Genomic DNA, 19,094 nt, shown 5'->3' on the forward strand with positions numbered 1-19,094 from the left:
TTTCTAGTTTTTAATTTTTGGACTCTTTCCTTTGTATGAAAAAATGACAGATTAGCTGCTATAAAACAGATAAGTTGACTTACTCAAGAGGGGAATTAATTGTATACCTATAGGGGGCTTGAGATCCAGGAGCTAGGTCCATGGCTTTGGGAGACCTGCCAAGTGAAATCTGGGTTGTCATCCTGTTTTTAAGTGGTGCTACTTCTTGAGTCATCATCTGGCTACTTTCCTGATTCTGCTGTGTCCATATGTGATGTCAAGTGTGCACTTGACTGCAGAATATCCTGACTTCTCCCCATGTTACCCTTGGCTGGACTAATGTTCTAACTGGTCTGACCATGCTATTAATTACAATTAAAAGCAATATATTTAATCAGTTTATTGCATAAATAATGTACATATACAATATACAGTACACAAAAAGGATAAAGACTATATCTGATAAATCTTTTCATATAGTATACTGTAAGCATGTAAAGGGAGCAAAGGCTTAAAGACATATGATGAAAATTAAAATCTAAATGAGTAAATAAACATGGAATTAGCAAACGTGAACAAAGCATGACTAATATATGATTGGTGAAGCTACAAATTGTAAGTCAACTAAGTGAAACTGTAACTGTGCAAATACTGCACAGACTAGAACAGGAGACTCCCCTGTATCACCATGTTTGATCTTAAGTGCTGCACACTAAAAGAGACTAAACGTATGAGCAAAGGTGAAACAGGAGTCTGTCCTACATCCAACAAGAAGAACAAATAAGGTTTGTTATATGTCAAGGCATTTACTCTATATACTGAAACTCCTAACTGCAAACCTTAGTTCTAGAAGATATTTACATTTCACCTCACTGACTGATATTTTATTTACTGCTAATCAACCAACATGTAAAAAAGCCTTTATATACATTTGATCTTTTTTCCAGTTACTTCCCTTCTGTCAACTGATTTATAAGAGAAGAAACATCCACCTTCAGCTGCTTTCTGCTCTGTATAAAACACTACTCTATAAAATAATATGTGTAGACTTGCAATGCAGCCACTGCTTTTGGCATTCAGTGAATATCAAATTAGTCCTAAACCATACTAATGCAATAAGTCCTTATTTTATGACAAATGTTAAGCTTTTATTTTAACACCCATGAAATATCATTCATACGCCATAAAAATTGCAAGAGACACACAAAAAAGCTACTTTTTCACTTTGTGTACTTTCAATACAAACATTTGGTAAAAGTAATTAATGTAATATATGTAAATAAAGGACATAGTCAGTCAGAATTTAAAACAGCAATAGGAGCAATACACTACTCATCACCTTCAGGCAATTTACCTGCCCTGGTATTATTTCAAAGGCATTTTCTAATATAGCATTTGTTTCATAACAAAGAATGTACTTCTACATTTATTGTATAAATTAGTTTGGCATTACGTTTGTTTTACATGTAATACTCTGTCTTTGGGATCTCGGTCAACAAACTCCTCTAAAAATTAATAAAACATTGTCATCTCACAATCACTCAAATTTTCCCAATAAGCGCACCCACAACCCTATCAATAACTGCAGAGTCCATGTAAGCTACCAGTCCACCTTGGTTTGCCCATCTCTCTACCCCCTGGCTACCAGCACGGGGCTTATGATAGGTTAGTTCTGGTGTCTGGCCCTTCTTTCCATCACTGATGGCAGAGAGACACTGGGCCAGGTCTAAGATCCCACCTCCAAGAGCTCTGAGGAGGGCGTGCGGAGCACACGAGTCCCACTTAAACGTGCTACCCTCGGAGAGCACGTAAACGTCCATAAGTCCTTGGATGACACACAGGATCTTGTAACCAGCTCCAGAAGCGTACATTAAGCGACCCTTGCAAAGTGGTGCAAGGGCATCCTTGACTTCCTGCCTCTCGCTGGAGCTTAGGACCACCGCAAGGGACCCGTTGTCTTTCCCAAGAGACTGTGTGGGATGTGTGAAGGAGCAAGCTTTGACCCCACCATATGACACTCCCCAGAAGTGCTTGCCCTTCCACCTAAGGTGAAGAAAACATGGAGCAGTACACAAAAACCTTTAAATGAATTCAGTTAGGGAACTCATTAATGTGTGGTGGGTTGACTTTACTGCGGACAAATCTGTACAATACAAAACAAACATTGTTTTACAATGTCTAGATTGTAAAACAGGGTGTGAAAAAGGGGGTTTACTATTTAACAAACTGAAATATTACATTTAGGCCTATACAATATATTATCATTAAAGTCCATAAAATACGGAGGATGAAAGGTGACAAATCAATCGATTAATAAATAAATGTGCAGCATAAACATAGAAATCATTAAAGAAATGCATAAATATTCACCATAAAACAGTCTATTATTTATTTGATTGACTTTATTATGGATTTAACCATTGTGTTAGCTTTCTATTACTCTCTCTTATGTTAACAGGTCGGTTTTGACCTGTGACTCAAATAAGCCATTAGATACCCTAATGATGATAATGATTGATCATCCATTTTGTTTCTTACATCTTGGGTATGTTGTTAGTCTTCCTTAACCATGAAAGTGTTGGTTTCTATATGTTTGTTATGGTCCCCTGGGCCTTTCTATTGACAGCATACACAAGAATATACACAACTCTAAACTGCTTTGGCCTTACATGTTTGGAAATGTCTGCCTTTCCTTGTTTTGTGAAAAAGGCAAAGATAGAAGCCCCAAACTGAAGATCAAATGGTTATGGGAAGAGCTGGCTGTGGGCTTTTGGTAATTGATTTCTAATTATACATGGGTTCCTGACAAAGTCAAAACGTCTTGATACAATAAACAAATTTAGTACTTTCATGCATTTAAAACCTACAAACGGGTCAGTCATGACCAGTGATGGCTTAGTTAACTTGAAAAAAGTAATACGAATACTGATTACTCCTTTAAAAAGTAACTTAGTGACGTTACATATTACTTGATTTAAAAAGTAACTACGTTAGATTACAAGTTACTTTAGCAGTTACATTCAGCAGCAAAATGAGTTTTTCTAATAGCCTACTCAATTTATTGGAAGTACATTTTTAACAGTAACAATGTATCTCCTGACATTTAAATAATGTATCTCCTAACATTATATTTGTGTTGCTGCGTAGTATTATTTGTAAATATATTTGTAAATGTAATACAAGCGAACTATTCAATCCGTGTATCATTCGTTCATTTGATATTCAACTGAAAATCAAAATCGGAAAATCAAAAAAACAGTTCATTATTTTGTTTTTCGTTTTGAATATAAAAACAAAAAAAACAAATCAGGCTTGTATTTTTCAGTTTTTTATTTGATGATCCAAACAAAACTAGCTAAATTAAAAATCGGATTCGGAGCCGAACTTGATTTTGATTTTTTAACTCGACCCATTTGTGTGCCCCGGAAGTTGTTCTTCGTGGTCTTCGTTTGACTGCGGTAAAGTTGGTTTCACGTTTGCATATTCGGAATTCTTTCTTCAATAATAAGTGCCCAAATGTGCAAAATAAATATCTACAACTTTGTTTACGCCAGGAATATACATATTTAAGTTGTATACAACATTTTATTTAAAATGTACTATTGTGACCGCTACGACGTCTAAGGCACCGTCTACAAATTACGTTAACACGGACGCAAGTGGCGGTAGTAAAGGCCCCAGAGCACTGCGCACTCTGTTTTTTTTTCTTTTCAATAATTTCAATATCTTTTCAATGGTCCATCATAAGACCACCAAACAAGTTGTATTACACAAAGTATATAGTTGTTATTTAGGATGCACTTTGTGTAATACAACTTGTAATACAACGGGCAGTCATGGCCTGATTGTAGGGAACTGGTCTTGTGACCGGAGGGTCGTGGGTTTGATTCCCAGGCTTGAGGCCATGACTGAGGTGCCCTTGAGCAAGGCACCCAACCCCAACTGCTCCCCGGGTGCCGGGCTGCCCACTGCTCTGGGCATGTGTGCACCACAGCCCCCTAGTAATCACTAGTGTGTGTGTGTTCTAACTGCACAGATGGGTAAAAAGTGGAGGACAAATTTCGATCGCGGTGAAAAAAAATCACAATTGACAAAATATGGCACATTTATATGGGTATTTCTACCTTGCACCAATTTGTGGAGGTCAGTTTTTGTCTAATTATGTCAATAGCTTTTAAATGGTGCATCATAAGATCATAAAACAAGCTATTATATATTAAGCGCAATCCTAAGCAACAACCTATAAGTCAGATATGGGTATTTCTACCTCTTACCTAATAGTGGTGGTGAGTTTTTATCTTTTAATTTCAATAGCTTTTAAACGGTCCATCAGAACAGCACCAAACAAGTTGTATTACATTAAGCCCATGATGACCAGCAACCTACAACTCAGATATGAGTATTTCTACCTCTTACCTAATAGTGGTGGTGAGTTTTTATCTAATTATTTCAATAGCTTTTCATAATATTCTTATTTTATGAACAGCACCTGTAATAAGAGTTGTAGGTTGTTGTTTAGGATGCACTTAATATATATAACTACTTGTTTTTCTTTCCCATGACTGTCTAGCATACAGAACTAGACTGAGAGACCAGTTTTAGTTCATTAGCTATTTAATATTGTCTTCAATATTGAACCTTTTCACAATATTCAAATTTTCTTAAATATATCAGTCGGCGTGCAACGAATGAGTATAATATACAAGTTTCATCTTTTGAATGGAATTACTGAAATAAATAATATACCAATATCTGTGTAACGTGGTGGGTTGGACACAATCGCGATAAAGGGCTGGCACATACTTTAACGGAGCTAGTCTCCTCTAGTAGGGTGACCAGAGTTGGGTTTCTGAAAAGGAGGACACCTTTTGTACTGGGTGGGGGTCATCGGTGTATCGGTGAATGATTTAGGTGGATGGTGTGTGTGTCGAACGTTTTTTCTCTTTAACTCCTCCGTAAACGTACACTTTCGTTTCATCGCCGTAGAACCGGCGGACACACGTGCTTTCACTTGTAAACACTTTTGCACTGTACATGTATTCTGTTTGAGGCAGTCGAACAAATTCCCCCCGGACATTTTTTAGGTCTCAAAAGTAGGACATGTCCGGGAAAAAGAGGACGTCTGGTCACCCTAGCTCTAAGTGAACCGCGCCCACACGGAGAGTGCGCAACTTACAAGGCATACAGAACACACTTCACAGAAACACTCACGAAGGAATATAAAGGACCACAGCGATTATGAAAGGAAAACACGTTTATATAAATAATACAAGGCACAGAAAACACAGCAGAGACTAAAGTAAACGAACACTACAAAACACAATGACAAATATTAACACCGGATCATCACTGGATATCCATTTGCTGCAACGTGCACGAAATCTCTGCAGGCGTCTTGCCACCTTCAAATAAATATTTAATTAATCTAGAATGTGGTTCCAATATGGTCACGTTGTCTATACCAATATAGACTATGTTCCAATGTTTAGGCTCAGAGTAGAACAAGTAACACTGCAGCGCACTCCCGCACAAACGAAGACCACGAAGAATAAACATATCAGTAACTTCCGGGGCACACAAATGGGTCAAGTTAAAAAATCAAAATCAAGTTCGGCTCCGAACCCGTTTTTTTATTTTGCTATTTTTGTTTGGATCATCAAATAAAAAACTGAAAAATACAAGCCTGGTTTGTTTTTTTGTTTTTATATTCAAAACGAAAAACAAAATAATGAATGGTTTTTTGATTTTCCGATTTTGATTTTAAGTTGAATATCAAATGAACGAATGATACACGGATTCTATTCAGTCAGACAGCTATTTGTTGTGAAACGAAAAACCATTACAATTTCAAGCATTTTTAAGTAGGCTACGTTAGGCAAAATTCCAGCACTTTTCAAACCTTGAACAAAATGCAACATTAAAATTGGTCAGGTAAATGTTCCTTCCCCTGTTTTTGAGGGGCATTTCTTTATACTACCACATATCGTTACAGAGAACACTGCACAGAATGTTCGCATGCGGAGTCGAGCGCTACAGTCAGACCAGAGACCGTCTCTGGGTCAGACGCAAAAGTATAACCAAGTCAAGAAGAAAGCAAAAATATATATTTTTACTAAGGAAAATAAAAATAGTAACGCACAGTTACTTGGATAAGTAACTTTGATCTGATTACTGGACTGGAAATAGTAACTCGTTATATTACTCGTTACTGAAAAAAGTGGTAAGATTAGAGTAACGCGTTACTAAGTAGCGCGTTACTGACATCACTGGTCATGACCCTAACACTAGGGAAGGTTAAGGATTTATTCATTTATAATTTTGTTTGTTTGAGGATTTATTTATTTATGGATATATTCCTCTATTCCATGTTAATGAATAGAAGGCAAGACTATTGCAGTTCTAACAAGCTATTGGTCGAGGGGGTGGGCAGGGGTGAGCTGCAAGGCAGACCAGACGTAACTAAATTATAGAATGTGAACTAATAGGCAATCCCTACAAAATGGCATATGGGAGGTTGTCACAAGTCCTGTGGAAAATTGCAGACAAGCTGGACAGGTGTATGTTTGTTGTTTTCATTCCTTTTGTTGATTATCAAAAATGCATTTATACAGAAGAACGCCATTGTGTTACTGATGTTTAATGGAATAATGGCCTCATGTTGCAACTTGCTGCAGGTTGTCCAAATTTGATGGGTCCACATTGGTTGGAGTTCTTCCAAATTTACAATTAATCCTTCAACCCGAAATGAAACATTATCAAAGTACCCACTGTCCAACTCTTTAACTATTAATCATAATTCCATAGAAACTTTATTCTGTGCTTCTGCCATCACTACTTATATCAATACTATAGTTTAAAACAAAAGCACCTAGCTGTTCAAAATACAAGGCAAGAGTATTCGAATACACAGCTTTCTGCAATATTGCCGAATAGCCTAATGGTTTAGTGTACTTCATTAGCATACTGGAGGAGGATATAAATAAATAAAGTATTAGAGAAGGAAATCCATAAATAAATAAATAAATCAGTCAATAAATACTGGACAATGGACAGTGTGGAGTTAAATTCTAAGCTGCTGCTACTAAGACAAGTCAAATGATGAGGCACACTGGTTTTGGTAAAATCTTTTCATTGGAATCGCTGTTACATTTTGGAAATTGTGTCAGGCTCTATTACCATTTAAAATAATGCATGCCTATTTGGGGAAGGATCTAGGACAGGGGTCTCCAACACGTCGCTCACGAGCTACCAGTAGCTCGCCACCCCTTTCCGAGTAGCTCGCCAAAGGGCCAATGAATTACATATAAATTTGTAAACCTAATTGGTCCCATCGAGAAATCTACTTAAATTTATGTCCAATCAAAATTCACAGTTGTCCCTCCACTTCTAACACTAAATGATTATTCGCCAATTATACAACAGTTAGTTCACAATCCGACTGGTTGAAAAGTGTTCTAACCCTGCAGATATGTGTGATAACAGCACGGTATTCTCATTCTCTGTATCACTCCGCGGCCGCGTTGTCAAGTAACGGCATGTACATATATTCACGATAACACACTCCCTCTCGTGTTCTATTGCTCAATTAACTGTCAATCAAAAAGTTAGGCTGCCGTCAATATTGAATAAACCAGGGGTCACCCACGTCATGAGCCGCGGGCTTGTTTTAAAAATAGCTCACTATAGCGCCATGCACCAAAGCGCTGCATCGTTTATGTTTTTGCTACTATTATAGATTGTCCGCGGTTGCTAGCGGTCTTCCCGCTTAGCAATTGACACTCGCGCACACGGAACTTTCGTTCGCTGCCCCCCCCCCGGTAGCCATCCGCAATAACTGGTATCCAAGAAGTAGCTCCCAGTTCCAAAAAGGTTGGATACCCCTGATCTAGGAATATTCAAGAGCTAAATCCCCCTTAAAACAAGAATAGAATTCGTCAATAGACAGCGCAATGCTAATGTTTTCATTCAATCCATTTCATTCAACCGTGTCTCCAAATTCACACTATTCAGAGATGTAGGGGCAGTAGGACCTAGGAGATGCTGCTGCCTTACAACAGTCCTGAAACCTGAACCAACAATTTCAGTATGAAATATTTGTTTGTACAATCTGTGACACCATAACCCATCACTTTGCAAATAAATCTCAATCAGTTTGTATTTTGCTATGTGTGATACAAAGGATCTCTGTGTTAGTTGCTTATGAATTTGAAATTTGAATGTGCCATATTTGTCAATTGTGAATTTCACCTCATTCAAAATTTGTCCTCCTTAATTAACACACACACTAGTGATTACTAGGGGGCTGTGGTGCACATGTGCCCAGAGCGGTGAGCAGCCCTAGCCCAGCGCCCGGAGAGCAGTTGGGGTTAGGTGCCTCAGTCATGCACCTCAGTCATGGCCCTCAGGCCTGGGAATCAAACCCACAATCCTCCAGTCACAAGACCGTTCCCCTAACCACCAGACCATGATTGCCCCCAACTGTAACTGTAATGACTGTAACATCAACACGAAAGTAAAAGTAAAGCATCATCAGAGACACCCTGATAACAGATGAACAAATGCTTGACAAACTAAAACAACAAATTATCCACTGATCTCAACCTGACAACGGGAATAGCTATTTAATGGATCTAACAAACCAAATCTTTGGTAATTAATGGTGCATGTAACCATTATGAGATCTCTATTTACAGCTAGTCGAGGTATAATTATTAGGGCTGACCTGCAATAGTCGCTGATTCGACTATAGTCGACTATACCCCCTAGTCGACTATGAACGTCATAGTCGAATGTACCATTCTAACTGCATGGGGGTGCCCAAGGATGCAGCTATGCATTAGCTGTTACATGAAATGTCTTTGTTTTCGTTATATATAGCCTTTTGTCAAATAAAATCATCCTAACTTCTGTTAATAAATATTTAAAAATGATGTTTGCGCATTAACAATAGGCATCTTCCTTACTGCACATTAATAAATCACACCCTGCAGTTGCACAATCCAAACGAGCAGAGCTGAACACGCTACAGAATACGCGCAGCATCTGCCGAGATTATAATGTCTAATAAAAAACTTCAAAAGTATTTTGAAAAACATAAAGATGAATCAAACAAAGTAAAGTGCATGTCATCAACGTCTTTCATTTCGCACGACAACAACCAACATGGCATACCATTTAAAACGCATAAGGCGAAAAAAAAAGTTTGTCGTTTCAGTTGTGTCGTCTCATCTCGTCGCGGTGCGTCTCGGCAAGTAGGCCTCTAAACATTTTTTCTTGTTTGCTTTTAAACCCCATTACTTGAACCTTTCCTTGTATTTTTTTGCTGTTGTGTGGCAATTTTTTATATTTTCAGGGAGGCATATTTTATTTAAAATATTTTTGACATTTTGCACAGTGCCTGTCTGACAGTTCGATATGCGCAATGCGCACTGACGGTTAATGTTCTCTAACGTTTCATTAAAAAATAAATAAGTAAATAAATAAAAGCTGAAGCCAACCTACCGTGTTTATTCATTTATCTGAGTGTTTTAGGTATTTACTTTGAAAAGGAAAAAAAAGTCCTGAATGAGAACGGGATCCCGTTTAAGGTGCTCTAAATAAAAAATAAAAAAATAAACCTGATTCGACTATTAGTCGACTAAAGGGAAAAGCTAATGAATCAGATTCGACTATGAAAATCCTTAGTTGAATACACCCCTAATAATTATGCATTAGAATGATTCACTGTGATATTACTATTATTGTTTAAGAAATAAGTACTTATATTTTCAAAATTGGAACAAGTTTGACAATTTAGACAATATAATAATTAGTCTATAATAATAATTATATCAATCAATAATAATTTTGACAATAGGCAAGTTAGTTTGCCCAATCCATTAAGCTGGACATAGATCATTTCCAGTGTAAACAGATAAAGCCACCACTGTGACTACCAAAGAAAAGGAATATGTGTCACTCTGCCATGCAGCAACAGATTAAATGAATCTTACCCCTTGCCTGTCGAGTCTTTTTGGTTAAAGGGTTGATTTATGACGCCCATTACTGGTTCTCCAGTGGCCCGCAGGTATACCCCAATCAGCACGAGTGCACAAGGGAGACCAGACGGGCAAAATCCTTCATCTGATACCTCCTCTTCCTTACCCTCAATATACTGGCTGGTAGCATCTGTGCAAAAAGAACATACAATGCACATTTGCTAGATTCTATCATTTATACTTTAAAGTGAGACTACATATGGTAAAATAGTATACATACATAAACCATCATGAAAAATACACTTCACATTGCAACCCGCTTCAGTTCCGATTAATAAAATTATAAAAACCTCAACTTCCTATCTATCCCAATAGTAACTGTATTATGTACAAAACTTATTCAAACAGATTATTATGTACCAATGGGATCAATCCAGATGCCCACATCTTCTGGGCTGATAGAGAGCTGCAAAGATTCTGCTGCCTCATCTTTGACCTGCAGATCTTGGTGGATGGCTCTGGTCAAGAGGGCTGCCGCTGTCTGGTCACCATCCAGCACCTTGGCCAACAAGGCAGTTGTGTCTTCTTCCTTGTTGCATACCGTAACAGTCACACTCTCTCCTTAAAGGCAAAAAAAACCAAACAAAAAAAAAAACGATGATGTGAGCTTTGCTAATGTGTAGAATCTGCAAAACATTCTTTAGAATGCTGGCTGAGCCACTGACTGCATTATACCAATACTCACCAAGTCCATTCTCAAACTTGTTTGATTCTTCTCCATAAATGAAGCCTGTCAACTCTGGGAACTGTTACACAAGTAAACAATTATCAAAAGAGAAGCCAGTGGTCACAATAATCTTGCTCAACTAACAAATGTCAAATAAATCAGGAGTTCATTCAGAACCTGTGCGCCAACATCGTGCCGGATCATTTCTTGTATGACAACGTCTGCAAGCGTCTTAAAGTCCTGCATAAACTTCTTGTTCTTGTCAGCTCCGGTCTTCTCCTGTACCAGAAGCTCGAAGAGTGGTGCCTCCTGCCTGCACACTCTGGCCACGTTAGCTGCCTTTTCAGACACGCTTATGAGCAGATGCAGCAACTGTTCCATGACTGTGAAACACACAAGAAAAATAAATATGACTGTCCAATGTATACAAAGGTGTTAGGAATAGTAAACATAATAAACTGACAACCCTTTGACTGTGCTATTTAAAGGTCTCAGAAGCATAAAATTTAAAAACCACCACTAGGTGCAAATCCAATAATGAGGACAGGCCTTTAAAATATCAGGAACAAAAATATCACATAATCTAGAACACCCAGTCAGAAATAATGCTCTATGAAGACAAGAACCCAAATGAGATTTTAAAAGGTTAACATGGTTATACAAAATAAGTCTGCTGGGAAATTACTGATACTTATGGAGAATGCAGACCTGATACAATACCACAGACACAAGAAAAGTGATGGGAAGGCAGAAACTGTATTTAACTCTTATTTTCATGCTTCAATTATTCCTTCATTCAATAGTAGTATCCTGAACTAAATGAAATACATTTTAACGTCTTTGTGATACAGATTATATCTCAAATTTGAGATCTTTCGGTTAAAAAGAAATATGCCAAACCTAATCTATATACAATTTTTATGAAAATATATTTGCAAAGCACACCATTCGTGTCAGAGCCATGTTTTTGTTTGTTTGTTTTTCACAAAAACTAATAATCTAAATGATCGTGCATTCATTCTACATAATAACAATGCCTATAAGACGCATTTGTTCAGTGTAAAGAGTAATGACAAGGAAGGTATCTTCCTTGTCATTACTCTTTACACAGAACAACAAGTCAACCGGTAAACGCAGGTTTACAGACTGCAAGAGTTTATTAAAGAGCATCTTATTACCTTAAAATAAAGTTCGTCCTCCTGGTCTGCTTTCGGTTAGTGCCCTTGGATTCTTCACTGCAGTCATTCGATGTCTGCGCTTCCTGTAAACCGCTGTTGATTCTTATTGGACTTGTCGAGGAATCTAGGAGCCTTAGTATGAAAAACCTACATTCTCTGTAAACACAAAATATTTATCCATCTAACAGGACGTGTAAAACTTGCCTGTTGTTGGCTGTTTCATTACGGAAAGATTAAGCATTTGAGTGAATTGTTCACATGAAACACGTAAGCAAATGGGCGGGGCTTCGTCTACGTGTGCTGGCCCCTGCTGGCAGCACCATGTACTACCAGAGACTGAGGATGCATGTCATTTGAAAGCATCACGAGATAGTAGGTTGTGAAAATGTAATTAAAGCTTTCGTTTTAATAATGTAGCTGTTGTGCTACAGTAACATAGAAGATATCATTTTAACTACATGAAATCTCATTATAACGCTATTCACTTGGATAATGTATTTTTAATTTGCTTATTAGCAGTGTTGCGAATGGTAACGGCGTCATTTTGTCAGTAACGGGATAATATAATTACTTACTTTTCCTGTCATTACAACGCCGTTTACGTTACCGGTCATTAAAAGCGGTGCGTTAATATATATTGATATACTAATGCGAGCGGACCGCTGCCCAGGCTAGTGAGGAGTAACAGATCCCGATAGGTCACAGTTCTCGGTGTAACACCTGTTTAACTTAACAAGTCAGTAAGCGATTGGCTAAGGCAGCGTTATGATAGCCAATCAGAGCCAGTGTTTTTACACGCGCGCCGAAGCACGCGAGTGACACGACACAAACGGAGAAGAGGTCGAAATGGTGTCAGGTGCTAGCCGAAGAAAATTTAGCATTTTCAAGGCGATATAAACATTATTTAAGAAAATACTTGAAGTTCCTGAATGTCTACCAGACTGGGTATTTGATTTATTTCATTAAGAATAGAGGATTTATTGTTAAGTTTACTTCTGTTGCAGGGCCGGAGTGGGACACTTTTTCAGCCCGGGAGTTTCATGCCCAAATCCGGCCCAAAATTATTTTTCCCTCCCAATCGGCCCAAACTAGAGACTGACATGAGTCGGCCCATCGGGAATCCTCCCGAATCTCCCGATTAGCCACTCCGGCTCTGTTCTGTTGTGAACAAACCAGTTGTCTCAGGTTGAGATAATTTAATTTCATAGATGTAAATGCACTTTATATAGTGTAACTGTTTACTTTTGATTTATTTATTTATTTATTTTTACAAAGATTTGGGATTTTAAAGGATTTTATCCTGCACTGGTCTGTGGATGTGCAATAAATATCAAAAGTTAAACAACTTTCTGATCTACTCATTTCAACTGACTGTGAAAACTGCTTAAAAAAAACTTAATTGGCATATAACCTTTTTTTTTACTGTAACGCAAATAGTTACTTTCCCTGGTAACGAGTTACTTTTATTATTGAGTAATTCAGTTACTAACTCAGTTACTTTTTTGAAGAAGTAGTGAGTAACTATAACTAATTACTTTTTTAAAGTAACGTTCCCAACACTGCTTATTAGCAACATAAATACCATAAAATTGAAAACAGGCATGACGAATATGAACTTATGGGCAGTGTTGGGAATGTTACTTTAAAAAAGTAATTAGTTATAGTTACTCACTACTTGTTCAAAAACGTAACTGAGTTAGTAACTGAATTACTCTATAATAAAAGTAACTCGTTACCAGGGAAAGTAACTATTTGCATTACAGTTTAAAAAAGTTATATACCAATGAGTAAGGATTTTTTGAAAAAGCAGTTTTCACAGTTGAAATGAGTAGATCAGAAAGGTGTTTAACTTTTGATATTTATTGCACATCAACAGACCAGTGCAGGATTACACTATATAAAGTGCATTTACATCTATCAAATTAAATTAAATTCTCTCAACCTGAGTCAACTGGTTTGTTCACAACAGAAGTAAACAACAATAAAACCTCTATTCTTTATTAAATAAATCAAATACCCAGTCTGGTAGACATTCAGGAACTTCAAGTATTTTCTTAGATAATGTTTATATCACCACCTTGAAAATGCTAATTTTTCTTCGGCTTGCTCCTGACTCGCCATTTCTGTCTCTTCTCCGTTTGTGTCGTGTCACTGGTGTGCTTCGGCACACGTGTAAAAACACTGGCTCTGATTGGCTACCATAAGGTTGCCTTAGCCAATCGCTTACTGACTTATGTTAAACAGGTGTTACACCGAGAACTGTGACCTATTGAGATCTGTTACTCCTCACTAGCATGGGCAGCGGTCCGCTCGCATTACTGTTAGTATATCAATATATAGTAACGCACCGCTTTTAATGACCAGTAACGTCAACATTATTCACAACAATGCTTATGGGAAATATAACTTTATTAGGAACATCTATCTTGCAGTTACACACACTGTCTACAGCTAGCCTATTATATGTTGTATAGATTACATACAGAACAGAACACTATTATGTAGTAAGCAATTTAGAACACAGTCTAATTTTCAAGTGTGTTTATCTTGTAGGTGAATCGTATCTCTTTAAATAGTGACAGTAAGTGATCCGTTGTCATGCTATTTGCGTTTGTCAACTACCCCCCATCATCTGCACTAACTACACACCACCTCAGTGGTGGACCATTCCCTAGACAGCAGAAGCTCCACAGTGGTCTTGGCATTGTACTGAATGTCATGCTGGTATGACTCTGTCAGGAACAGCAGTGTTGCTAGAGTCTTTACATGCGTTGGTGTCACTGCTGAGCTTAGAGTGGTCCGCCATCCAAAAATACCCAGCCTGTGGTCCAACAGTCAGAAAATGACTATTGATGAAGAGTTGGTGTATGGCTAACATAAATTGGGCATGACAGCAGATCTCGAGCTGTAGCCCTGGCTGGATATTTTTGGAGAGAAGACCAGTGACACAGAAAGAAGACAATAATCATCCACATGTTTCAGCAGAGCAGTACTGGGAGCTTGAAAAGCCAGTGAAGTCAGTTGTTGCAATTTCTCTTTAATTTATAGTAGAGAAATAGGTGAGTGAAAACAGTGAAACAGTTGAAAGGACAAGAATGAAGACGTGTGTACTCTATTTATTTTTAATTATTATAGTTATTTACTTGAATAGTACTTCTTGAATAGATTATTGTAAACAAAACATTGTGAATCTGATTTTATGCATGTAACAATGTTCTGTTATGTAATAGATGTTGCAGCACTAGTGAATTCTAACAGATTCTAAAAATTTATTATAAAGTATGGCTGACATTTTCCATACCAAGCCTGAATTAAGCCCGAATTAACTGCAGGTCAGCATAACCTACCTGGGAAGGCAACAGCCGACACTCATCTTTTAAAATGAGACCTCAATTGCCCTATTGGATTCCTCTTCAGAAAATTCAGGTTCCATGTGTCCACTAGGGCAGTTGCATGCTGTGCAAGGTTTTCTCCCTGCTGATTAGTAACAAAATGCACACAATGCAGGATTGAAGCATTACAGATACATGGTCATGGCAGAAAAAGTATTCAAGAAATAAAAGATGCCTATTGTATTTGGTCAACAGAGGATATTGCATTGGGGAAATATGGTTCTGTCAAATTATCTGCACCAAACTGAACAAAAAAGGTGAAAAGGTAAGTCTTCAATCTGGAATAAAAAACAGATTGCCATACCTTAGAGTTATACACAGTGGATAGATTGGACACAGTGAATAGAGTGGATTGACAGAAAAGCCAGTTCATCAATAATATTCAGGCAGGATGTCGGTTTTTTATAGGATGCAAACATATAAAGACATGTATATACAGCATATAAATATATTAATTTTGTTAAACTAATGACATTTTGTTGTGATGCAGTTACGAAGGTTTAAACTGAGTCTAGTGGCCAATGACTTTCAAACACTATCCCTGTCACGGTGGGGAGGCCGGGTCGCCGCCAGAGGGCATGTGTCACAGCTCACACTGCCTCACAACACACGCCCCCGAGCACCAAACCACTCCCTCGGTCCTAATCACCATAGTACTAGCATCTGTCCCTTATTATGTTGTGCACCTTTTTTAAACCTGCAGGTCGTTCGGTCCAGTGCTACACATTGCCCCGCTGGAAGCTCATCACTGGACCTCCTTCCCCTGTCTGTACTCGTGGTTTCGGACGCTATGCTACTTTCCTGCATCGCAGTTATTGTAGGGCTTGATAATATTATAAAATTATATTTATCTTGATTTGTTTAAAGTCGACAAGTTGATTTAAATGGCACTTCTAGTTTATAAGACATTTTAACAAATTCCCCTTATCCACAACAGCAACAAGAAAACAATAAAAACAAAGCCATAAAAAAAATTAAAAAAAAAACCCTACGGTACAAAGCCTTCCATAGATGGTGATTGTTAATACATAATAATAAACAACAACAAAACGTCCACTAAAAGGTACAAATACAAAACAGTGTATTTGGTGCTAGCAGAGAGCTGGTTATGGCATTTGTGCTATTCCTGTAGTGGAATAATTGTGTAAAACTTAAAAATGGGCAAGGTGTGTCTCTATCTATCCAAAGCTAGCTCACCTCAACCGTGGGCTGTGGGTCGGTCGGGTTGGCGATGGGTAGCTGAACCGGACAATGAACTGGGAGACACACGGTTCTACGGCTCTATCTATAGTTTTGGCCATGCCATAGTGTCCTGCTGCAGGGTGGCCATGCAGTTGGCGCAAAATCTGCGGAACTAGTGGTCTGGGGACCACCGCTTGTGCAAGAATCCTTTGTGATGCGTGGTGGTGCACCTGCCTGCATAGAAGACCATTGCACACCTTGAGACGGGGGAATTGAGACCACAGCTTACGAAGGAAGGGCGAAGCCGTTTTAAGTTTCCACAGGGGTGGTCGTCGACCATAATCCAACCAGTCAAGCACCACTGCAATATCGGGGTCTTTCCGCTGTAGGTTCCAATCAGCATGAATGTGAACTAGGTTTGTCGATGTAGGACACAAATCGGAGACCGTTGCATGGCAGTCCCGATCATGGGACGAGTCCTGACCATGATCTGCAGTTGTCTGAGTCGCGACTGTGGCCAACGAGGATTTCTCAGGGAGTGTTGGCAATGCATTGTGAGGGCGGCGAGACATGGCATCGGCATTGAGGTGTTTAGAGCAGTCCTTGTGTATGATTGGAGGTCCAATTTGGTCCAATTTGACCGCCCAACGTGCACGTCTACCTGTGGGATCCTGATCTATGGGAAGTTTCCTGAGACCAACTAATGGCTTGTGGTCAGTAATGATGGTGAACTGACGGAAGGCCAAATAGTGGCAAAAATGACGGACAGACCACACGATTGCAAACAGCTCACGGTCAAAGGTTGACCACTTCTTTTCTGAGGTGGAAAGGGTATGACTCGCATACACCACAACATATTCCTTCCCATCCACCCTTTGGGACAATACACTACCAATAGCCTGAATAGAGGCATCAGTGTACAGTAGGAATGGAGCTGTCAGATTAGGGAACGCCATGATAGGCGGGGAGGTTAGGACATGTTTCAATGCATGAAAGGCCTCATCCGTTGCGGGGGACCATTCAAATGGCACACTTTTGTGAGTTAGTCGATTGAGTGGCTCTGCAATGTGGGAAAACTGCCTGATAAATCGCCTATAATAGGAACACAAGCCTAAGAAGGCTCTCACTTCGGTAGCAGAACAAGGAACAGGCCAGGATGCAACCTTCTCAGTGTTCGCGGGATCAGGCTGAACCCCCTCACTGGAAACACGATGGCCCAAGAAGGTGACTGAAGATTGGGCAAGGTGGCACTTGGATGGCTTCAGTTTGAGGCCAGCGGCACGAAACCGTTGGAACACTTCTGTCAAGTGCTGGAGATGTTGCGAAAAATCTGCACTATATATAATAATATAGTTGAGATCAATCAAACAAACATTCCAGTGGAGGCCCCGAAGAACCAACTCCATTAAGCGCTGGAAGCTTGGAGGCGCGTTTGAGATACCCATAGGCATGGTTTGGAACTGAAACAGACCTGTGCCAGTAGAGAATGCGGTCTTCTCTTTATCTCGAGGATGGAGCGGAATCTGCCAATAGCCAGCAGTGAGATAAAAAAATTTGAAAAATTTGAGCACCAGCCAACCTGTCTAGAGTGTTATCGACCCGAGGGAGCGGGTGAGAGTCCTTAACAGTAACTGCATTCAATTTGCGGTAGTCAACGCAAAACCGATGGGTGCCATCCTTCTTGCGAACAAGCACCACCGGTGCGGACCATGGACTATTTGATTCTTCGATTATACCATGTTCCAAGAGCTTGTCCAGTTCCCCACGTAGTAATGCCTGCGTTGCTGGAGACGTGCGATAAGGTCGCAACTTAATTGGCTTAGCGTTCCCTGTGTCAATGGTGTGGTAGACAAGGTCAGTGCGTCCATAATCATAAGGGTGAGAGCTAAACACATCTGCAAATTCTGACAAGAGGCTACGAATTTGTGACACTTCATCCGGTGACAAACATGTGCCTGACAAGTCCACTGCTGTGGTGGAAGCGTGGGGGGGAGACACGGACACAGCTGACACCAGATTATATTCCTCATGCGGTAGCCCTGAGAGGGAGAACAATTGGCCTATGGGGCAGCCACTAGCAAGGGAGACTCGTTCAGGGGATGGGTTAACAACCCTGATTAGGCCTTGTCCATTGTGAAGAGTGGTCAGAGTCCTGGCAAAAGCCAAGGAGGAAGTTGAGGGGGGTTGTGGTTCAACAATGCCTACGTATGAGTCAGTGTGGGGCTGAGTCGAAGGGCCATCGGTTATGGAGACAGCAATTACCATTTCAGATAAAGCTGGGACTGTCACAGGAGAGGCAGCAATGGCAGCGCACTGTATCGGAATGGGACATTGTGCTGGGACGAAAGGCACAGCAGTTCCATAGAGCTGCAAGTGTGTGTCAGGAACAGACAAGATCGCATTGTGCTGTGTGAGGAAGTCCCATCCTAAAATCACAGGGTGACTTGAGTTACGCACCACATGGAACACATGGGATATAGTAACATCCCCAAGATGCACTGGGGCGGTAACACAGCCTATCATGTCCAGGGAATGTCCAGTCACAGAAGAAGCCAGTACAAAGGATTTACAAATGGGCTGGCCGGCAGTCTTCTGTTATGAGGGAGAGACCAGACCCAGTGTCTCTAAGGGCATGCTGTTTGAAGCCAGAGAGACTAAT

General features: G+C 39.5%; 1 protein-coding gene across 1 annotated transcript; it reads right to left on the bottom strand.

The window, feature by feature from the left end:
* Positions 1-370: 370 nt before the first annotated feature.
* On the bottom strand, positions 371-12,159 carry inpp1 (inositol polyphosphate-1-phosphatase). The gene is made up of 6 exons (XM_077005050.1): positions 11,862-12,159; positions 10,861-11,066; positions 10,702-10,762; positions 10,377-10,577; positions 9,972-10,146; positions 371-2,022 (listed from the first exon to the last, which is right to left on the bottom strand). Exons 2-6 carry the CDS (start codon positions 11,062-11,064, stop codon positions 1,521-1,523), a joined length of 1,143 nt encoding a protein of 380 aa, XP_076861165.1. The 5' UTR covers positions 11,065-11,066; positions 11,862-12,159; the 3' UTR covers positions 371-1,520.
* Between the last annotated feature and the right edge of the window lie 6,935 nt (positions 12,160-19,094).

This window comes from Brachyhypopomus gauderio, chromosome 1, assembly GCF_052324685.1.
Source record: "Brachyhypopomus gauderio isolate BG-103 chromosome 1, BGAUD_0.2, whole genome shotgun sequence".
Classification (NCBI taxonomy): domain Eukaryota; kingdom Metazoa; phylum Chordata; class Actinopteri; order Gymnotiformes; family Hypopomidae; genus Brachyhypopomus; species Brachyhypopomus gauderio.

Excerpts from the sequence above, each read along its gene's own strand:
- inpp1 (XM_077005050.1), bottom strand. The coding sequence starts at position 11,064 with ATGGAACAGTTGCTGCATCTGCTCATAAGCGTGTCTGAAAAGGCAGCT. Across the intron at positions 10,147-10,376 it reads CATCTGGATTGATCCCATTG|ATGCTACCAGCCAGTATATT; the intron begins GTACATAATAAT and ends CTTTTTGCACAG. Across the intron at positions 2,023-9,971 it reads AAAGACTCGACAGGCAAGGG|GTGGAAGGGCAAGCACTTCT; the intron begins GTAAGATTCATT and ends TCTTCACCTTAG.